Source organism: Dromiciops gliroides, chromosome 4 (genome assembly GCF_019393635.1).
Source record: "Dromiciops gliroides isolate mDroGli1 chromosome 4, mDroGli1.pri, whole genome shotgun sequence".
NCBI lineage: Eukaryota > Metazoa > Chordata > Mammalia > Microbiotheria > Microbiotheriidae > Dromiciops > Dromiciops gliroides.
In genome coordinates, this window is record NC_057864.1 from 191,105,025 (window position 1) to 191,127,749 (window position 22,725).

General features: G+C 48.6%; 1 protein-coding gene across 8 annotated transcripts in view; it reads left to right on the forward strand.

Annotated features, from left to right (window-relative positions):
• The window catches only part of FMNL1 (formin like 1), a 58,050-nt gene that overhangs the window by 34,264 nt on the left and 1,061 nt on the right, over positions 1-22,725 (forward strand). For 5 of the 8 annotated variants that reach the window (XM_044004846.1, XM_044004845.1, XM_044004848.1 and 2 more), the window contains 18 exons: positions 4,664-4,740; positions 4,952-5,045; positions 10,605-10,679; positions 11,102-11,212; positions 11,968-12,117; positions 12,915-13,016; positions 13,333-13,597; positions 14,355-14,681; positions 15,593-15,714; positions 16,090-16,292; positions 16,841-17,075; positions 17,482-17,550; positions 18,839-18,919; positions 19,061-19,190; positions 19,539-19,702; positions 20,336-20,437; positions 21,662-21,760; positions 22,158-22,278. In XM_044004846.1, the coding sequence (XP_043860781.1) occupies positions 4,664-4,740; positions 4,952-5,045; positions 10,605-10,679; positions 11,102-11,212; positions 11,968-12,117; positions 12,915-13,016; positions 13,333-13,597; positions 14,355-14,681; positions 15,593-15,714; positions 16,090-16,292; positions 16,841-17,075; positions 17,482-17,550; positions 18,839-18,919; positions 19,061-19,190; positions 19,539-19,702; positions 20,336-20,437; positions 21,662-21,760; positions 22,158-22,278 (2,527 nt within the window). Of the gene's footprint in view, positions 1-4,663; positions 4,741-4,951; positions 5,046-10,604; positions 10,680-11,101; positions 11,213-11,967; positions 12,118-12,914; positions 13,017-13,332; positions 13,598-14,354; positions 14,682-15,592; positions 15,715-16,089; positions 16,293-16,840; positions 17,076-17,481; positions 17,551-18,838; positions 18,920-19,060; positions 19,191-19,538; positions 19,703-20,335; positions 20,438-21,661; positions 21,761-22,157; positions 22,279-22,563; positions 22,681-22,725 lie in introns of all 8 variants that reach the window. The other 3 variants (XM_044004849.1, XM_044004842.1, XM_044004844.1) reach the window with 1 other exon arrangement.

The following is a 22,725-nucleotide window of genomic DNA, read 5'->3' on the forward strand; positions in this document are numbered from 1 at the left end:
GCACAGTGCCTGGTACATAGCAGAGAGAGACAGACACAGACAGACAGGGACATAGAGACATAGGCAGATATGTGTGGTAGTGTTTAGATAGCTACGCTCAGAGTTAAGAAGACCTAGGTTCTAAGTTCAAGTCCTTTCTCTGGCTGTGTGACCCTGGGCAAGTCACATAACTTCTTTGTGTTCTAGGCCACTAAGACCATGAGTTGCAGAGTAGATGCCAGCCTTACTTTGGTAGAGGGTCTGTCCACATTAAGGAGTTCCCTGTACCAAGGAAGTCATAAGTCCAGCATCTGTCCCCTTTTTACATACATTACATTTGATCCTTACAACCCTCTGAGGTAGGTGAGAGTTGATATGATCTCATTTTTTTTTTTAGATGAGGGAACTCTCTGAGCCTCTGTCATCCAGCTAAGAGGCAGAGTCAGGATCTGAACACGTCTTCTGACTCCTAGTCCATACCTCTATGGAACATACCACACTGCCTCTCCTACCATTTTGTTTTAATCTGGGGATGGGGTGGGGTGCTTTGAGCCCTGAAATTCTATTCAAATGCTCCCATGTCAGTCTCAGACTGTCTCTAGCCATCCGGGCATTGTTTACCACCCTCTGTCCCATATATATATATATATATATATAAAACACAAATTTATGTGTATTATATTTATATTACTATATTTATATATAATACACATTTATATATAATCTGTATTATTGACACTTTCTCTTTTTAAAAATATTTTAAAATTTATCTATTTATTTTTATGTATTTATGTATTTATTTAAAAAAAAATTTTTGTGGGGCAATGAGGGTTAAGTGACTTGTCCAGGGTCACACAGCTAGTAAGTGTCAAGTGTCTGAAACTGGATTTGAACTCAGGTACTCCTGAATCCAGGGCCAGTGCTTTATCTACTGCTCCACCTAGCTGCCCCTTATCTATTTATTTCTTTATTTCTTTTTTTTTTTTTAGTGAGGCAATTGGGGTTAAGTGACTTGCCCAGGGTCACACAGCTAGTAAGTGTTAAGTGTCTGAGGCCGGATTTGAACTCAGGTATTCCTGACTCCAGGGCCGGTGCTCTATCCACTGCGCCACCTAGCTGCCCCATCTATTTGTTTTTAACATTTTTCTCTTTTTAAATTTTGAGTTCCAGATTCTCTCCCTTCCTCTCACCCCTCCCCCATCCACTGAGAAAGCAAGCAATATGATACCAATTATACATGTGAAATCATGCAAAACACTTCCATATTAGTCATATTTCCCAAGAAAAGCAAGAAAAATAAAGTGAGGAAATTATACTTCAGTTTGCACCCAGAGTTCATCAATTCTCTCTCTCTGGAGGTGGAGAGCATTTTTTCATCATGGGCCCTTTGGAATTATCTTGGATCATTGTATTGATCAGAGTATCTGGGTCTTTCACAGATGATCACTGTACAACATGACTGTCACTATGCACAATGGTCTCTCAGTTCTTCTCACTTCACTTTGCATCAGTTCATATAGGTCTTGCGGTGTCATTTCCCACCATGTCATTTCCCACAGCACAGTACGCCATCACAATCATATGCCACAACTTGTTCAGCTATTCCTCAATTGATGAGTATCTCCTCAATTTCCAATTCTTTGCCACCATAAAAAGAATTGCTATAAATATTTTTGTACATATGGGTCCTTTTCCTTTTTCTCTGATGTCTTAGGGATACAGACCTAGTAGTAGTATTGCTGGGCCAAAGGCTATGCACAGTTTTATAGTCTTTTGGGCCTTTTTCCAAATTATTCTTCCAAAAATGGTTAGACTATCTCACTACTGTATCAATGTTCTTATTTTCCCTCATCTTCTACAGTATTTGTCATTTCTGATAGGTGTGAGGTAGCTTCAGAGTTGTTTTTTTTTGATAAAAGTATTTTATTTTTTTCCAGTTACATGTAAAAATAGTTCTCAACATTTGTTTATACAAGCTTTCCAATTTCAGATTTTTCTCCCTCCCTCCCCTCCCTCCCCTCCCTCCCCCCATAGATAGCAGGTAATCTGATATAGATTATATATATATACATAATAACACTAAACGTATTTCTGCATTAGTCATATTGTAAGAGAAGAATCAGAGCAATGAGGAAAAACCTCAAAATAGAAAAACAACAGCACCAAAAGCAAAAGAAATAGTATGGTTCAATCAGCACCTCTAGTCCACAGTTCTTTTTTTTTTTCTGGATTTGGAGATTCCCTTCCGTCATGGGTTCCCTGGAACTCTTCTGTACCATTGCATTGGGTGAGAAGAATCTAGTCCATCACAGTAGATCAACACACAATGTTGATGATACTGTGTATAATGTTCTTCTGGTTCTGCTCATCTCATTCATCATCAGTTCATGTGAGTCCTTCCAGGTTTCTCTGAACTCTTCCTGCTTATCGTTTCTTACAGCACAATAGAATTCCATTACATTCGTATACCACAACTTGTTTAGCTATTTCCCAATTGATGGGCAACCCCTCAATTTCCATTTCCTTGCCACCACAAAAAGAGCAGCTATAAATATTTTTGTACATGTGGGTCCTTTTCCCTTTTTTATGATTTCTTTGGGGAAAAGACCCAAAAGTGGTATTGCTGGGTCAAAGGGTATGCACAGCTTTATAGCCCTTTGGGCATAATTCCAGATTGCTCTCCAGAATGGTTGGATCAATTCACAGCTCCACCAACAATGCATTAGTGTTCCAATTTTCCCACAGCTTCTCCAACATTCATTATTTTCCTTTTTTGTCATATTAGCCAATCTGATAGGTGTCAGGTGGTACCTCTGAGTTGTTTTAATTTGCCTTTTTTTTTTCAGTGAGGCAGTTGGGGTTAAGTGACTTGCCCAGGGTCACACAACTAGTAAGTGTTAAGTGTCTGAGGTCGGATTTGAATTCAGGTACTCTTGACTCCAGGGTAGGTGCTCTATCCACTGTGCCACCTAGCTGCCCCTAATTTGCTTTTAATCAGTAATGATTTAGAGTGTTTTTCACATGCCTATAGATAGCTTTGATTTCTTCTTCTGAAAATTGCTTAGTCATATCCTATGACCATTTATCAATTGGGGAATGGGTCTTATTTTTTTTTATAAATTTGACTCAGTTCTATATTTATTATATATTTGAGAAATGAGGCCTTTATCAGAGAAACTTGCTATAAAATGTTTTGATATTACTTCATCGTCCATGGTATCTCCCACTTTCTTAAGTCTGGACTTAATCAACAAAACAATAAATCAAGTCCTGATTGAATAGCATTTGCCAATTTCCAAGGTGAAAATGCTCCCACTGAACATTTAACAATCAGCTTTCTCACATGAGGCAGTTTGAGTTGGCTCTAGCACATCCCTATACGTGACTCTTGTGGGGAATAGTTAAGAATAACCAGGATTAATCCGGCCTCAGACACTTAACACTTACTAGCTGTGTGACCCTGGGCAAGTCACTTAACCCTCATTGCCCCGCCAAAAACCCCAAAACCAAAACCAAAAAGAATAACCAGGATTGGGGCAGCTAGGTGGTGCAGTGGATAAAGTGCCAGCCCTGGATTCAGGAGGACCTGAGTTCAAATCCAGCCTCAGACACTTGACACTTATTAGCTGTGTGACCCTGGTCAAGTCACTTAACCCTCATTGCCCTGCACAAAAAAAAAGAAGAATAACCAGGATCATTTAGCCTAGAATAAAGAAGGTTAAAGAAAACCCCAATTTAGGGCCTTTAAAAGGATAAAGGGATATTTAGACAGAGAACAGTGACTACAGCAGGATAAGAGGAAGTGCACTTTGGTGGAAGAAAGAGATTGAGACGAGGTACTATATAAAGAAGCTAGGATTGGTTCAAGGAATTGGCACTAGGTGGCCTAAAAAAAGATACCGTTGGGAGCGTGGGGAGGCCATAGCTGTTTTAAGCGTCTGAAGGATCCTCGTGGAGAAGAAGGATTGGATCTATTATGCTTGGGGTTTAAGGGATCAGACCTAGGTACAATAAATTACTGAGAGGCAGATTTAGGCTTGATAGAAGAAAAACCAGCCTAACAGTGAGAGCTTCCTAAAAGCAAAGGGCAGTGGGCTACTCTATGCTAGGGACCTTCAGGCAGGGGATGAGTGGAGACTTTTTCCAGTTCTGAGATTGGGTGATTCTGTAACCTTGAGGGTAGTTATATGCTGAGGGGTCTTCAGTGAGTGACTAGTGGAGGCTGTGGGTATTCCCAACTAGAGATGGAAAGGGGAGAAGATAGATGGTTCAGAATCAGAATGGAATTTGGCCACTATTCCACCCAAAGGCAGAGGGACAAGATGGAACTGACTCTGTGTCAAAAGGTCTAGGTTCAGACACTGATTCTGACTCCTGTACTAGTGGCGTGACCTTGGGCAGGATCTTTTCAGATTTTGGAGCTTCATTCTTCATCTGTGTAATGGGAATGATCACACTCCTGGGGTGTCAGAACTCAAATAGCAGCAGATCCCTGTGGGCCTCGTTCTGACTTAAAAACCACAAATGAACATTATGTTGTATTGTGCTGTGATTTATTTTGTTAAACATTTCCCACTGCCATTTTAATCTGGTCTGGGGCCCACTGGGAGTTTTGAGGGAGCATGTGGCCTGGGTAGACCTTGTTATAATGATGGACTGACTGATGGACTGACTCTCTCCCCAGTCTGGCTTCAGCCTTGTCATGAACCATCCGGCCTGTGTCAATGAGATTACGCTGAGTCTCAACAACAAGAGTCCCAGGTGAGGTCCCAGCTTTCCCAGCGTCTCCTCTCCTGACCTTAGCTGTCCCCCCATTTCCCTGACTCCCAGCCCGGGGCCCACCCCGCTCTACCTCTCTCTGCTCCAGCCAGCTGCCCCATCTTCAAAGTATCCCTTCCCATTTCTTCTGTTCCTCCCTCCCAACTTGGCCTACATTTATTTCCTGTCTCATCCTCCCCCGATCTCTTTCCAGGACCAAGGCTCTCGTTTTGGAGCTGCTGGCTGCTGTGTGTCTGGTGCGGGGGGGACACGACATCATTTTGGCTGCCTTTGACAACTTCAAAGAGGTATAGCAGCACCGGGCCCTCTCATCTGGCTCCCCCTCTCCTGCTGCTCTGGGGAGGCCCAGCCTTACTCTGGGGAGTCATGGGAAGCGTAGCCTTACTGTGATGGGGCATCAGACTCCCAGTCCTGGGCCTCAGAGGCAGTCAAGGTTGGAATGGAAAGTGACAGATTCCCACTGCCTTTGGTTGTCTGGGACCTCAGCAGCCAAGTGTGATCTAGGCAAGGGCCAGGGCCTGGTTGTGCTCTGTGGTGGTGTTGACATCCTGTGGGGTCTTGGGGGATGGTATATTGGGGTCCTGAGATGGGTGGGGCAGCAGGTGAGAGCCTGGCATTCCTCTGCTTACCTGCTAGCAGTGTGCCCTTGGTCAAGTCACTGCAAGGACTTAGCTTCCTGATCTACAAAATGGGGAATATTTTAGATTTCCCAATCTTAAAAAATAAAAGTACCCATCTTACAGGGGACCCAAGCACTTACGGTTTTCTTTCATTCATTATACTCATATCCAGGGGACAGCTAGGTGGCGCAGTGAATAAAGCACCAGCCCTGGATTCAGGAGAACCTGAGTTCAAATCCGGCCTCAGACACTAGTGACACTTACTGGTTGTGTGACCCTGGGCAAGTCACTTAACCCCAATTGCCCCACAAAAAACAAAACAATAAAACCCCATTATACTCATATCCCCAGTGCCTAGCACAGTGCTTCCTGGCATTTGGTAGTAGCTTAATAGATACTATTGGTAGGAATATTACTAGTGTGTATATGGTGCTTTAAGGAAAGTTCTCTGCTTTACATGTATTAACTCATTTTATCTTCACAACAACGCTGTGAGCTAGGTACTTTTATTGTCCCCATTTTACAGATGAGGAAAGTGAGGCCGAGAGGCTAAATAACTTGTGTAAGTTCACACAGCTAGGAAGGACCTGAGGCAGGATTTGCACTCTGGTCTTCCTGACTCCCAAGTCCCCACTGTACTGCCAGTACCTAGCTGCCTTGATCAAAACTGATTGGATTATTGCAGAGAGAAGAGGCATGGGTGGGGTCTGTGTTTCTTCTGGGTCCTGGGCTGAGAGCTCCTTCTTGGTATCATCTCTCCATTTGTCCAGGCCCCCAAACCCCACCTCCACACTCCGTGTATAGTCCATCTCATGCCCCAGGAGGGGATCCAGAGGAAGGGAGCTCCCAACTTGATGATAGGGGGAAGCAGGCTCTATTGTCAGGGGGTTCCGCATTTGATGAGGGGGACCCAGTCTCTCCCCTCAGGCAGCCCTCAATTTGACGAGAGAGACAAGACACACCTAAATCCCAGCTTGTTTCATTAAATATCAGACATTGAAAAGCTGAACAGTGAGAATTCTGGAGGCAAGTGTGCGGGGGAAACCCAGGTAGAGTGAATGAATGGAGCAGATGGGTGGGGGGTTGGGGGAGGAGAACTTAGTTTGTAAAGGCGGAAGAGGATCTCAAATAAGCCTGGGAGAAAAGGGGTGACTTGAGGCTGGGTCCTGAGGGTGGCCAAACTCTCCCTCCTGAGGCCCCTGTCTCTGTCCCTAATCTTACTCCAAAGCCTGTGAGTATTCCCAAGTGGCTCATCTGAGAATTTAGAACAAGAGGGTCCCCGGAGCTCAATGCTCTGATTGTTTTTTTGGTGTGTTTTGTTTTGTTTTAACAAATTAGGAAACTGAGCCCTATTGGGGTTAAATGAGCTGCCCAAGGTTACACAGCCAGTATTTTCCCCTTCAATGTTCCTACTCCAGAACCATTTCTCAAACCCCGTCTGAACTTGCTGCCTCCAGCTTGAGTCACTCCCTTTTATTCCTTAGTCCCTAGTGGTATGGGGTTTGACCGTCTCAGTGCCTTAGAGAGCTTAGCTCTCTTTCTCCCCCCTCCTCTCTCCCCCTCCCCCCACTTTCTTTCCCCCTTTCTCTTCCCCCCTGTCTCCCCACTCCCCACCCTGTCCTTTCACCCCTGCCTACCCACCACCCTCTTTTTTTTTTTCTTTTTAGCAAAGAGCCTACTCCTTTAAAGGAGTCAGTTCCTGGCACTCAGTAGCCTCCTTCCCCCACACTCTGCCTGTGCTCAGCTATTAATACATCCAGGCTAGGTAGTGTCTGAGAAACTGTCAGCCTTAAGGAAAAAAAAAAAAGAGTATGAGATGGTAGGTACTGTGACTCATAGCTTGTGGGAGTGGCTGGCATGGGCTTTCCCTGGCCATCGTGTAGGGGAAATAAAGGAAGAGTACAGTGCCCTACTTAGAGACAGTAGGGGAGAAGCCCCTGAATAATCAATCAGGTAATGAAGCAGTCAGTCCATAAGCCTTTATTAAGCATCTGCTACATGCAAGGCACAGAGCCAAGTACTGGGGACCCGGAGATAAAAGTGAAATAGCCCCTGACCTCAGAAAGCTTACATTCTAATGGGGAACACAACAGTAGATGAGTATTTACAGATTATGTATAAAATGTCCTGAGTGTCCATCTCCCCCAAACTCCCGCCTGGTTTGGTGGGAAGGGCTTTGATCTGTCTTACCTCCCTCTAAACTCTCCACAGGCACTTCTGGTTATTCAGAGGGTCCCTGCTGTGGGATTGAGTAGGAATTCTAGTTGATTTCCTTTCAAATTAAATTTTATTCTGTTTTCAAACAAAGGTCCACCTTCTCACCGTTGAGAAAGCAAGAAAAACAAACCCTCTGTTAAAACATATATAGTCAGGCACAACAAACTCCCTATTTTTTGTTGTTTAGTCATGTCTCAGTCATGTCCAACTCTTTGTGACTCCTTGGGGACTGTTTAGGCAAAGATACTGGAGTGGTTTCCTATTTCCTTTTCCAGTGCATTTTACAGATGAGGAAATTGAGGTAAACAGAGTTAAGTGACTTGCCCAGGGTCACACAGTTAGTGTCTGAGGCCAGATCTGAATTTAGGAAGATGAGTCTTCCTGACTCCAGGCCTGGTACTCTATCCATCCCACCTGTCCCCAGATTCCTTCATTGGCAACACCCCCCCCCCCACACACACGTATGTGTGTATATGTATGTGCACATACATACATACAGTCTCAATCTGAGTACATCACTTCTCTATCAGGAGGCAGGGACCTTGTTTCATCATGAATCTTCTGGAATTGTGGTTGGTCATTGTATCACTCACTTCCCAAAGTCATTTATCTTTACAGTATTGTAATGGCTCTGCTCATTTCACCTTGCATCGGTTGTATGCATCAGACTTTGCATAAGAGTTTCCTCAGGCTTCTGGGGTTTTTTTTTGTTTGTTTGTTTGTTTTTTAGTGAGGCAATTGGGGTTAAGTGACTTGCCCAGGGTCACACAGCTAGTAAGTGTTAAGTATCTGAGGTCATATTTGAACTCAGGTCCTCCTGACTCCAGGGCCGGTGCTCTATCCACTGTGCCACCTAGCTGCCCCACTCAGGCTTCTCTGAAACCCTTCCCTTTGTTATTTTTTACAGCACATTCTATCACATTCATGTACCAGCCATTGCCCAACTGATGGGCACCCCTCGGTGTCCCATCCTTTTCTGCTACAAATGTTTTTGTACATATAGGTCTTTTTCCTCCTTCTTTGATCTCTTGAGGGTGTAGACCTAGTAGCGGTATCACTGGGTCAAAGGGGATATAGTTTAATAGCTTTTGGGGCACTGTTCCAAATTGCTTTCCAGAATGGCAGGACCAATTCACAGCTTCACCAGCGGTGCATTAATGTACCTGTTTTCCCATCTAATTTCTTTCATCATAGATTTTTATTTGGAAGGGACTTTGGAGCTCAGCTAGTCCAGCTCTATCATTGAGAGGTTAAATGATTTGCCCTAAGGTTACTGAGGTAGTAAATTGAAGAGACAGAATTTGAGTCCATGTCTTTCTGACTCTGAATCCTGACTGCAGATTTCACTGCCACTCTTGGTGACAATGTGCCACGTGATTGTAGGCTGTCTGCCTGTATGTAAGTTGGGCACTTTAACTTAGGGGAGTGGGCACAGTGGCAGGCAGGGTTAGCTCAGTTGAACTTGGAATTCAGTGTGAGATTTTCAGAGGGGTCCATGACAACCTGCAGTGCCCAAGAAGTATTCAGGCCTTGGAATGGTACCCAGACTGGCATCCCTGGTTCCTCAGGGAGAACAGGGTGAACTGTCCTGACTATGGTTGTTCAGGGCCTGGCCAAGGACACTGATTTGTATCTCATTTGCGTGGATCTCTCTGAGTGTTGCTTGGGCCTGAGGGGACCCTGAACTAGTTCTGAGCATTGTAATGGGATCCGACTTGCAGAGTCTAGAGCTCCCCAGCAGGCAGGAGGTGAAGGAAGCCAGGGGGACCACCAAGGTAGGCACCGTAGGGAAGCTTGGCTCTGTTGCCCCTTCCTCTTAGCACAGCCCGGGCAGCAGAAGCCACTTTCTGTGGCTCCTCTGTGGTACAGTGCATAGCATGCTGTACTTGGAGTCAGGAGGACCTGGCTTTGAGTCTCACCTTTGACACTTACTAGCTATTTGGCCCTGAGTAAATCATTCAGCTTCATGGTCCCTCAGTTAACGGTGCTGTTTAAGCTTTGCAAGTCACTTTTCAGATACGATCTCATTCCATCCTCACAATCACCCGGGGTCCTGCGTTCTGTTATTATCCCCATTTTCCAGATGAGGACACTTAAGCACAACCAAGTTAAGTGACTTGTCTGGGGTCATACAACTTATATCTGAGGTTGGATTTGAACTCAAGAATTCCCGATTCCAAGTTTAACACTGTGTCATCCAGCTGAGTTTCTTTATCTGTAAAACGAGGGAATCAGGGAATCAGACAGGTCCCTTGTAGTTGTAAATCTATGATCTTTTCATGTTTCAAGGCATACCTTGAAATTCAACAACTTTAGGCTGGTGGTTAGCAGGGAGTAAAGGGGTGTGTGTGTGTGTGTGTGTGTGTGTGTGTGTGTGTATTCCCAGTGGGGAAAGCCTGGTGGTTAGCAGGGAGTGTGGGAGGGCTGCTTTTCTGCCCTAGAAGAAAGTCTCCCCCTCTCCACCCATTTCCCACCCTAGCCTAAAAGGGGAAACACTTTGAGACCCTTAGTTGATGGAGAAAAACTCAGTTGAAGGGTGGAACAGGTTGTTCTGTCAGGGTCCTACTATTTAAAGAAGACCCGTCCTCGGGGGCAGCTAGGTGGCGCAGTGGATAAAGCACTGGCCTTAGATTCAGGAGGACCTGAGTTCAAATTTGACCTCAGACATTTGACAATTACTAGCTGTGTGATGCTGGGCAAGTCACTTAACCCTCATTGCCCCTCAAAAAAAAAAAGGTTAATTTAAAAGAAGACCCGTCATCATCATTCACATTTGTATAGGGCTTCAAGATTTACAAAGTCCTCTTTTCCTATCAACCCAAAGAAATAGGTGGTGTGCGTATGGTTATCTCCATTTTACAGATAAGTAAGCTGAGCTGAGTGTCAGTCATGGGATTCCACTCATCTATCTGGCTTTAAGATGGATGTTTTTCCCACAATGCCCCATTGACTTGGGAGCACCATCTAACACCCTAACTCTGCCTCTCTATCTGCTCTTTCCCCTGCAAGGTGTGTGGTGAGAAGAACAGGTTTGAGAGGTTGATGGAGTATTTCCGGAACGAAGATAGCAACATTGACTTCATGGTGAGTTGGGGGCAGTCAGGCCCACTGGGTTGGACTTGCAGCCCCCGAGGGCTCCAAGCTTCAAGGCAGGAGCTCAAATGCCTCGGTCCGGTGCCTGCATCATTAGTTGGCTGGCTTTGAACCTAGGTGTCTCCCCAGAGGAAGCTTTATTGGTTCTGCGGCTTCTTTGGGAGACCTGAAGCCTCCTCAGGGGGGCAGTAGAGGGTCTGCTGTAAGGAAAACTGGAGTTTTTAGGGTGTTGAAGTAAAGGGGTACTGGGAGGGGAGTTTGGATGGATCCAGATGGAATAATGGGGAGGGGAAATGGAGGGCAGGTGAAACTGAGGAAAACAGGGTTAGGGACTGGATAGATGGTGGACTAACAATTGCAAGTTACCCAGTTCCCACTTTCACAAACATACCATGGATTTTCCCTGTCCCCAGGTGGCTTGTATGCAGTTTATCAACATCGTGGTGCATTCAGTGGAGAACATGAATTTTCGAGTCTTTTTGCAGTATGAGTTCACCCACCTGGGCCTAGATACTTACCTGGAGGTAAGCCCTGGTGGCCGGAGTCCCTTCTCCCATTGGCGCTCTTAGCAGCATCAGCAGCAAGAGGCCTCATTCAAACATCTTATTGAGGGAAGGTATGGTCTTGGGCCTGAGGCACAGGTCGTCACACAGGCCAAGCCCCAGCCTGTGCCTTTGCCTCCCGGGACCTTAGAATTCAGGGCTGGAAGATACCATCCAGTCCAAGCCTGTCATTTTATAGAGGCCCCGAGGAAGAAGTGACTTGCCCGAGGTTACACAGTGAGTTAGCATCAGAAACTGGGCTGAAGCTTCAGGAGTCTAGGCTCCCAAGTCCCAGGTTCTGTCTGCTGTGCCCTATAGCCTGTGCATGAGATGGTCTCAGACAGATTTACCGACTGCACATGCAAGGGCAGGACATACAGACATCTGAGTAGAAACAGACCAATATGTGGTGCTTGCTGAGTGTAAACAAGTGCATGAAAGCCTGGGGCATGATCATTCTGTGTGCTTTTGAGGAAAGAGCTGGGGTGCCTGTAGACCACCATCTGTGGGGGACTTCATACCTAAATTGAGTAGGGGAAAAAAAAACTATTAGGTCTAATTTTTCAGATCAATTCAAGAAGGCTTCCTGGAGGAGGGGGACTTTGGGGGTGCTTTTTCAATGGGAGAGGTGTAGTAGAGCTCTTCTCTTCTCTCTGGGAGGGGTCTTTCCCCTCATTAGGGGAGGGGGTCTTTCCTGGCCCTCACTCCCTTTCCTCTTGCCCTTTTGCTGGCCGCAGAAGCTGCGGCTTACGGAGAGCGACAAGCTGCAAGTGCAGATCCAGGCATATCTGGATAACGTGTTTGATGTGGGTGCCCTTCTGGAGGACACAGAGACCAAGAATGCAGTTCTGGAGCATATGGAGGAGATGCAGGATCAGGTGGCCTTGGTAAGAGGGTGGGACCAGGGAGGAGACCCCTCCCTTGCACTGCAGGGATTAGCCCCTGGAAGGACCCCAGGGAGCCCAAGAGTCAGAATTCCTGCTCAGGTACCTCCTTCCTTTACATTCACCTCTTCCCCCTGACTTCCTTCATTGAGGGTCCTTCCCTGAGCGGCGGGAGAAAGCAGTGAGTGCTTTGAGATCTCTTATTCTCCTCCAGAAGAAGGAGGAAGATTGAGGGAGTGGATGAGTCAGTTTGTACTCTCTCTGCCGGGGTCCTCCTCTTTCCCAGAGCTTCTCTCTCCCACTCTGATCCTGGTGCTCCCACAGGCTGAGGACCTCATAGGGGCAAGACCATGCATGGGACCCACTACTGGTGTCAGGCAGAAAAGAAGTCTGCCCCAAAGGATAAAATAGTTGAGGGAGGGTTGAGCAAAGGCTCCTCTTCACAGCTAAAAGCAGAATGGGTGGGGAGAGGATACATTCTAGGTCTCTGAATGGAGTAATGTCAGCTCTTGGTCCGGGAAGAGGAAGGGGCCTGGGGAGTTCAGAGTTCCCAGTGGGGTCTGTGCCAGGGATAGTGAGCGGTATCCCACCTTCCTGCCAGCTGGTCTCCTTGTTCCCATTCCCTCTACCTGTCCCAGCTCCACACGGTGGGGAGTAAAAAGGAAGGGTCCAGAAGCAAGAGGGATTCCTGTCCCTCCTCCCTGCCCCCCTTCCTGGGTGTCAGGCCCGCCTGGTACCCGCCCCCTCGCCCGATGTCAGCAGCCAAGGGTGGGTGTGCTCACCATGTGCTGATGCCATAGCTGACGGAGCGGCTCCGGGAGGCAGAGAACGAGTCCATGGCCAAGATAGCTGAGCTGGAGAAGCAGCTGAGCCATACCCGAAAGGACTTGGACATACTCCGGGTGAGGCTGGGTTGGGGGCTGAAGGGTGTGGATACAGAAGTCAGAGGTGGGGATGCGGAGGCCAGAGAGGGGAGGGGTGTGTTGTGTAGGAGCAGGGGACTGTTGGCAGGCTAGGAGGTGGAAGATGATGGAGCCGGCCTGGGGGGAGACGGAGAGAGGGCTGAGGCATGGTGGCACAGGGCACGGAAACGAGCTTATTCAGGTGTTTGAGGCTTGGCACTCCTTGCACCAAAGGACTCAGTGGGAGGCTGTATCAGTGGGCTTTGCCTTAATGTTCTTGGTGGGGTTATTGATCCTATCCTTTCTTGGGATCCAGGAGCGCCACAGTGAGTGTGCCACCATGGGTACCTCCCAGCTGCCCCCTGACCCCAAGAAGGTGCCTGTACTCACCCCAGTCCCAGCCCACCCCTCCGCCTTGGAGCTTAAGTTGGAGGAGCTGGAGAAGAAAGGGTTAATCCGTATCCTAAGAGGACCCGGGGAAGATATAACCATTGAGATCATCCCGGTTGTTGTGGCAACTCCATCTGACATGATGACGACAAAAACGATGACGCTTGGGGCACCCGACTCCTCCAGCACAGGTGTTTGCAAGCCTGGGTTTGGGGATGGGGGGGGGTAAGAGAGGTGGTGCTCTGTGGTCAGAGCATTGGGAGACCTACTTCTGGCTGTCACCTTCCCCCTCCTAAAGGCAGGGGATAGGATTGGCTCCCAGGGAATGATGCTCCCAGCCTAGACGGAGGCAGCTTGGTGGTGGAAAGAACACTGAATTGAGTGTCAGCAAACCTGGCTTGGAATCCAGGCTCTGTCACTGGCTACCTGTGTGCGCTAGGGCTAGTTACTTCACCTCTGTGGGTCCCGGTTTCCTCACCTACAAAATCAGGAGGTTGGACTTGATGGTTTGAGTTGTTTTCAACACTACATCTATAATCCTGTGAATAGGGATTTGGATTTAGGGGTGCCCCTGAGCCTCCTAGAGGGCTGCAGGAGAGATTTTCACTGAAGTTACCTCTAAGTCCTTATTCTGGGTCAAGAGTTTGGGCCAAGGTGACCACTGTGATAGGTGGGGGTATAATAGACAGGGGGGTAAAGCTAGGCCCAGGATAGTGAGGAGGACCAATAGAGAAGGTGGCTACCAGAGGGGTTAGGAGCACGGGCTTTGGTGGGGAGGGGAGGGGCAGATCTTGAACTAGTAAGTCCCCTGTAAGCTCTGTGTGCTTGGAAACCTGGGTTTCCTAGGAAGCTTGAGAAACTTCTGTCACCTTCCACTGATGCCAGGAACTGCAATCTGCCTGCAGAGAGGAAGATGACTGTCCAATTGCTTTCTGCTGCTTTTTCCAGATCTCCCACCTCCAGCAACTCCCCCCACTGCATCTGTGGGTCCTCTGCCACCGCCACCACCGCCACCGCCACTACCTCCCCCAGCCCCTGGTCTCGACTCACCCGCCCATCAGGAACCCCCATCTTCAGCACCCCCTCCCCCTCCCCCCCTTCCTGGTACCCTGGAACTACCCCCTGCTCCACCATTGCCTGGAAGTGGGGCATCCCCAGCACCCCCACCTCCGCCACCCCCACCACCAGGGATGAATGGAACAGTGCCCCCTCCTCCTCCTCCTCCGGGAGGACTTTCTGGTACCTTTGGGGCACCCACTTTAGAGACTAGTACAGGTAAGTGGAGCCAACATTAGAGGGTTCAATGAGGATTTCTTTTTTTATGTGGGGTGTGAAAATAGGCAGTGACCCCAATATCCCTTGACATTCTCCTAGCCCAGGGAAGAAATGAGGGGTGTGTGTGTGTGTGTGTGTGTGTGTGTGTGTGTGTGTGTGTGTGTAGGAGTTTTGTTCATGACATCCTAATAAGGAGCCTGCATTTTGTAGGCCTGAGACTACATTTCTCCCACCCTACTCACCTTGCCCCACTCCTGCCCCCCCCCCCCCCCCGTCATCTGTCCATCCACCTTTTCTTCCCTTTTGGCCTGGTCCATGACTCTAATCCATACCTCAGTCCCACATAGGACTCTTCTTTTTTCTTAGTATTTCATTTTCCCCCCAATTACATGTAAATATAGTTTTCAACATTCATTTTTGTAAGATTTTGAGTTCCAAATTTTTTCCCCACACTCTTTCCTCCCTGCTCCCGAAGCCAGCAAGCAATCTGATATAGATTATACATTACATTCATGTTAAACATATTTCCACATTAGTCATGTTGTGAGAGAAGAATCAGAACAAAAGGGAAAACACACAAGAAGAAACAATAACAAAGCATCATAAGTGAAAATAGTATGCTTCAATCTGCATTCAGATTCCATAGTTCTTTTTTGGAGTGTGGAGAGCATTTTCCATCATCAGTTTTTTGGCATTGTCTTGGATCATTGATTGACATGGGCTTCTTCTTGTCCCCATCTTTTCCCCTGAAGCAACAGACAATTTATTTCCCACCCTACTTCACACTTGCCCCGATCCTATGTATCCTACCTCCCATTCTCTACCTCACCCCATAGGCCCATCTCCTTCCCCAAACTTAGCTATGACCTCCGCTATACTCCTTGACTTAACCCTATTTTTGGTCTATACAGTGAAAGCCAAGAAACCTATTCAGACTAAGTTCCGGATGCCAGTTTTCAACTGGGTGGCCCTAAAGCCCAACCAGATCACGGGCACTGTCTTTACTGAGATCAATGATGAGAAAGTACTACAGGTACTGTTTCCCACTTCAGCCCAATGAATTTGAGTCCTCTGAGTTTAACAAGGGCTCTCACACCCACTCAGTTTTCAGGTGGGGGCAGTCACACTTGGGATTCTTTTTTGCTGATGCCATTTTGTCCTTTTGGGTCAGTGTTTCATGTGTCCTTGACTGTGGGAGACACCTGGGACCTAATGAATTTGGGGCGGAGCTGACCCAGGGTGGGGTAGAATTGTCTGAGCTCTACAGAGGGAGATGGCACCAAACTCACTGGAAGTACCTGGGGCGGACACAGAAAGAGGAAGGCTCCAATGTCACACACCATTGGTGCCAGTGTCCTTGGTGTCTCTCTGGCCCTGTACCCACTAACGCTCTGCTCTTCTGTGCTAGGAACTGGATATGAGTGACTTTGAGGAACAGTTCAAGACCAAATCTCAGGGTCCTTCTGTGGACTTGAGTGCCCTAAAAGTGAAGACAGCCCAGAAGGCCCCCAGCAAAGTAACGCTCATTGAGGCCAACCGGGCGAAGAATCTGGCCATCACCTTGCGCAAAGGCAACCTGAGCACTGACCGGATCTGCCAGGCCATTGAGACGTGAGCACTCTTAACTCTAGCCCTGTCTTTCCTTGCCATCTTCCTCCATGATATCCCTCATGGTTCTCTCCTTCCGCTCTTACTATGAGTAAAGAAAGGTCACTGACAGAGAAGTGGACAGGGTTTGGCTGAATGTTTTACAAACACGGTCTCATTTGATCCTCACAACCACACTGGGAAGTGGAATCCTCCTTATAGTTCAGGAAACTGAGGCAACAGAGCTTGAGTGACTTACCCAAGGTCACGCAGCTAGTGTGTGTGTGACTGGTGCTAACCTGTCTGAGGCTGGGTTTGAACTCAAGTCTTCCTGACTTAGACCTAGCACTCTACCCACTCAGATAAAGCCCAGATGTCCTAAGGGTTGCTATGTCAAAGCCCAGTTGTGCTTTGGGTGCCTAAGCAGGTCAAATGGTTTGGAGGGTGTAGCAGCCAGGTAGGGGTCCAGAGGACCTTTAGAAGGGAGATTCCAACTCTGTGTGTGTGTGTGTGTGTGTGTGTGTGTGTGTGTTGGGAGGCCCACTCATACCCTCTCCACCCTGCCTGCCCAGGTACGACTTGCAGGCCCTCAGCCTGGACTTCCTGGAGCTCCTGACTCGGTTCCTCCCCACTGAATATGAGCTGAGCCTGATCGGACGTTATGAGAAGGAGCAGCGGCCAGTGGAGGAGCTGTCAGACGAGGACCGGTTCATGCTGCGTTTCAGCCGCATCCCCCGCCTGTCTGAGAGAATGGCCACTCTGGCTTTCCTGGGCAACTTCCCTGACACAGCTCAACTGCTCATGCCGGTACGGATACTCGGGGAGGCCAGGATGGGCGGGAAAGGCTTCATGCTTGCATCAGCATCTGCGGATGCCAGCCATGGGCAGGATGGGGGCTTTGTTTGGCCAGGGCCTCTTCCCAGGTCTTGCTTGGAAGACACATTCAGAGACTCCCCTCCTCTGAGACACGGGAGAGAACCCCTCTGGTTTGGGGAGTTTGGGGAGAAAGAGGTAGGAGCCCTCAGGCCAGCCCTAGTAACGAACATTCATTCCCATTTATACAGCGCTTTTAAGTTGACAAAGCATTTGAAGATGGCGGCCACTGGGCCAGCAGTTATTTTCTGCTGCCTGATTTTAGGGTCATAAGCTTGCATTCCGTTCCCTTCCCCATCAGTCCACCTCCTCACCCTTGGCCTTCCCTTCCTCCCTACAGCAACTGAATGCCATTATCGCTGCTTCCATGTCCCTCAAGTCCTCTGACAAGCTCCGAAACATCTTAGAGGTAAGGGGATGGGTGAGGAGGAGTGAAGGGGCCCATGCTTGTAAAACCTGTGGCATTTCTGGGGTGTTGGACCATGATCTCAAGCCTATCTTTAGGAAGGGTCTAGTCTGATGGAGTGTAGTGGTGATGGTGCTGATAGAATCCCTATCTGTGGGGTCCTCCTAATCAGATGAAAGTGGGATCTGAGGATTTGGAGCTGGCAGAAAAAAAGATGGGGGAGGGGAGAAAGGCAGTTGGGGTTAAGTGACTTGCCCAGGGTTACACAGCTAGTAAGTATCGGAAACTACATTTGAATTTGGGTCCTCCAAGGGGGCAGCTAGGTGGTGCAGTGGATAAAGCACTGGCCTTGGATTCAGGAGTACCCGAGTTCAAATTCAGCCTCAGACACTTGACACTTAACTAGCTGTGTGACCCTGGGCAAGTCACTTAACCCTCATTGCCCTGCAAAAATTAAAAAAACAAACAAACAAACAAAAAAAAGAATTTGGGTCCTCCTGACTCCATCCAGGCCCAGTGTTCTCTCCACTGTGCCACCTAGTGGCCCCTGGAAGAATTTTTTTTGGTGAGGCAATAGGAGTTAAGTGATTTACCCAGGGTCACACAGCTAGTACGTGCCAAGGGTCTGAGGCCGGATTTGAACTCAGGTCCTCCTGAATCCAGGGCCGGTGTTCTATCCACTGTGCCACCTAGCTGCCCCTGGAAGAAATCTTAAAGAGCATATCATTCAAGGATTCTTAATTTGGAGTCCCTGAACTTGCTTCTTAAAGATATTTTGTTAAATGGATTTCAATATCTCATAATAAAATAAAAATAATGGATTTCTTCAGTAATTCTATTATAACATTATTATTAACCCATTTAAAAACATGATTATGAGAAGGAGTCCCTACACTTCCCAGTCAGCTACAGTATTGTCATTGTTCGTGTCTAGCACATTTACTTTATCAGTGGGGAATTTGGAGCCCAAAGACTCCAAGCAACCGACCTAAGCCTCCCTTAACACACACAGGTGTTACATGCCAGAGCTTGGATTTGAACCCAGGTCCCATAATTTAAAATCCAGAGCTCTTTCCATACCACTGCTGCCTCAAGGGACAAAGAGTGACTTTCTGGGAGTTCCTAGTCTAAGGGAGGGGGGATGTAGTCACTTGTCTCTAAGGAACTTCTAAGGAAGACTCATTCAGAACATAGAAAAATCTGTTCCCTATCTCCTAAGGGGGGAAAAAATTCTTTTGGCCAGAGGGCCTGCTGAATTCTCTCTTTCCTCCTCCTCCTCTTTCCTCTCCAGATTGTCCTGGCCTTTGGGAATTACATGAATAGCAGTAAACGTGGAGCGGCCTATGGTTTCAGACTACAAAGCCTTGATGCAGTAAGGGGGCTCAACTAGACCCTGGGACGAGGGAGGGAAATCTGAGGGGGCTGGGGAGGGGGTGTCCCCTTCTGTAGTGTATAGGGCTTGAGTCTTGGAGACCTGGGATTGTTTCCCTATGATCCCCTCCCCTCTCCACAGCTTCTGGAGATGAAGTCCACAGACCGGAAGCAGACACTGTTGCACTACCTGGTAAAAGTGATTGGAGAGAAGTATCCTAAACTCACCTGTTTCCACGCTGATCTACACTTTCTGGACAAGGCTGGGGCTGGTATGGGGCTGGGGCGTGGGGGTGGGGAGGTGTTGAGGGGCTCCCTGTTGCTTTTTGGTCTCTCAGGCCTCAGGGTTTATCCAGGAGGAAGGGAGAAACCAAGTGTCTCGGACACTTAGTTCCCCTGAGACTGATCATGAGGGATGACTGAATGAGGAAAAGAGAACAAACAACGAGGGTACCTGAGTTCAAATTTGGCCTCAGACACTTTCTAACTGTGTGACCCTGGGCAAGTCATTTAACCCTGATTGCCTCCAAGGAAGGAAGGAAGGAAGGAAGGAAGGAAGGAAGGAGGGCAAGAGTGATTCTGCTTGTCCCCGATATGTTGCTCACCTACCCTCTTTCCAGTGTCCCTGGACAGCGTCCTCCAGGACACCCGAGCTCTCCAGCGGGGCATGGAGCTGACAAGGCGGGAGTTCATGCGCCAAGATGATAATCCAGTATTGAAGGAGTTCCTGAAGGTCAACAGTCCCAGTATGGAGAAGCTGCTGGCTGATGGCAAGACAGCCCAGGTAGGATGACAGGCAGGGCTCTGTGCCTGTGGGTGGGACCTTAGGAAGTGGTGGGCACAGGGAAGGCCATCAAACCCATTGTTGGGGTTGGGACACACACATCAGGGGGCTGTGGCAGAAAGGCTCCCAGCATGGTGAGCCTTTCATCCTATTATATCTCTCTCTTTTTTTTTTTTTGGGTGGGGCAATGAGGGTTAAGTGACTTGCCCAGGGTCACACAGCTAGTAAGTGTCGAGTGTCTGAGGCCGGATCTGAATTCAGGTCCTCCTGAATCCAGAGCCAGTGCTTTATCCACTGCACCACCTAGCTGACCCCCTCCCATTATCTCTTATGAGTTAGGCACCAGAGATGTAAAGACCCCACACATGGATCTTGATTTCTACTCAGGAATATCAGAGATGGGTTAGAGGGGTGGGACCCAGGCATTGTTGGGTGCGGGGGGGGGGTGTTGGGGGGTCTGGCCTAAGGGGGTAGCAGGGTCAGGGCTGTGGTAGGGGTAGCTGGGAATGGAGAGATATTGAGATCAGGAAGAGATACTTGAGGATTTCTTTCCTTGGGCTGGAGGCTGGCTTGGAGTGGGACAGGGTTCAGGGGTGGGGGGTAATGCACTGGACTGATGGGAGGCACCTACAGGAGGCGTATGAATCTGTGGTGGAGTACTTCGGGGAGAATCCCAAGACTACACCTCCGTCCATGTTCTTCCCTGTGTTCAGTCGCTTCGTCAAAGCCTATAAGGTATCAGGGAGGGGCTAGGGAAGGAGAGGGGCTGTGTATCCTCCTTCATGTGGTCCTGGAGTTCTTGGAATGGCTGGGCCAGGCATCATCTGTCTGCTGTGGGGCATAGTTACCAAGAATTGGACTTGGGTTTAAATCCTTCCTCACACTTGTACCCAGTTGACTCTGGGCAAACTTCATTTCTCATCCTGCTCCCTCATCTGTAAAACAAGCACATACACCACATAGGACAGTTAAGAAGATAACATGTGAAGCCTTAAAGTGCTCTGTAAAGGTGAGCTGTTAATAGACCCGTGACTGTGGCTTCTAGGGTTGTTTTGAGACAATTGAGGTTAAATTACTTGCTCAGGGTCATACAGCTATTGAGTGTCTGAGGCTGGCTTTGAACTCAGGTCCTCTTAACTGCAGAGCTGGTGCTCTCTCTACTGGGCTACCTAGCTGCTCCCCTCTACCCCTAACTATGGGTTTTGTTTTTGTTTTTTGTTTTTGGTAAGGCAATTGGGGTTAAGTGACTTGCCCAGGGTCATACAGCCAGTGGCAAGTGTCTGAGGCTGGATTTGAACTCAGGTCCTTCTGAATCCAGGGCTGGTGCTCTATCCACCTAGCTGCCCCCTGTGTTTTAAGTGAAATTTGAAAATTGTACTTGTTATCTGTCGCTGTTTATAGGTATATCATCTATCATAATATGTACATACATACACACACATATATGTGTGTGTGCATAGATACATACATATACCCTTTGAAGGAGGTGCTATATTTTACAGATAAGAGAAGCGAGCCTGAGAGGGGATAAGTGATTTGCCCAGTTTCACATGGCTAGTGTCTGAGGCAGGATTTTGAGCTCTAGGCACACAACTCCCTATCCGTAATTCATATCATCAGAGTCATCACAAAATAAATATGCACAGCTATGTTATATTTTCCGGGATAAAAAATAAAGCCATTAAAAAAATCAAAACCTCTCATTGTGCCCTAGGCAGCTGCCCACTCTTCCTACCCCTAGTCTTGCCTCTGGCTTCTGCCCCTTCAGGGCCAGGCTCATTGGGGGCAGGGGAGGGAGGCTGGGCCTATATTCTGGGATAGAGCTAGGGTGGAACCCTACTTCTGACTGGAGTCACCAGAGGGGCAGGCACCTGGGAGGAGTGGACACAGGGGTCTAGGCTGAGGAGAGCATTTTTTGGGGGGAGGGTCATGTTCTTGACTGTGGCTACTTCTTGCCAGAAAGCGGAGCAGGAGGTAGAGCAGTGGAAGAAGCAGGAGGCAGCAGCCCAGGAGGCTGGGGGTCCAGTCGCAGGGGAAGGGGAGCCTGCAGAGGCCAAGGTAAGGTGTGATTCCTGCCCCTGCCCCACTCCTCCAACCCTGCCAGGGTATGGAGAGCCTGGGTTTCTATTCTCCCTGCGCACCCCCCATCACCACAGGGGGTCCCTGTGAGGGCCTCATTTCCCTACTTGTCTGTTGGGGATGTGGGGCAGCATCCCCTTGTGAGGCCTAAGGAAACAAGCCTATACCTGCCGAGTGCTTTGGCGTTCCCCAGGAAGGTCTTCAAGCATTTGATCTGGGGCTGAGGCTGTCTGGTGTCCCTCACTCCATTCCCCTGGGCATTCCCAGCTCTCCCCCTGAGGAATGGGGTAGAGAGGGCCAGGGGGTGGCTGGGGATTGGAAGAGGAGAAGCAGGCCCAGATGGCTAAAGCAAGTCTCCCCATCACTTCTGGTCCAGTCCCCTCCCAAGGCCCGTAGGCAGCAGATGGACCTCATTTCGGAGCTGAAGAGAAAGCAGCAGAAGGAGCCGCTCATTTATGAGAGTGACCGTGATGGCGCCATAGAGGACATTATCACTGGTGAGAGGGTGGGGGCGCTCACTGGGGGAGGGAGGCCAGGGAAGAGCAGCCTGGGCTGGACTCATCTCTCTCCTGTCTTCCTACCTGCCCACCTTTCTCCGGTGCCAGGGCGGCCGCCTTCTCCCACAAATTCAGGAGAGGACGGGGTCAGCCCCTGCATGTTCTCCCCTGAGCCCCTCACCCTGCCATCTCTGCTTGCACTTTACACTGTTCTGGCTTCCTTTTCTTCCTCCTCCTCCTCCTCTTCTCTGTCTTCTTCGTCCCCACCCTTCCCCCTCACCTCAGTGTTGAAGACTGCGCCCTTCACTGCCCGCACGGGCAAGCGGACATCCCGACTGTTTCTGGAGGCTGGCCTCAGTGACGAGAGCCTCCTCTAGAGCCCTACCCCCACCCTAACCCAAGGTACCTGATGGTGGGGGGGCCAGGGGCAAGCTTCTGCTGCGGCCC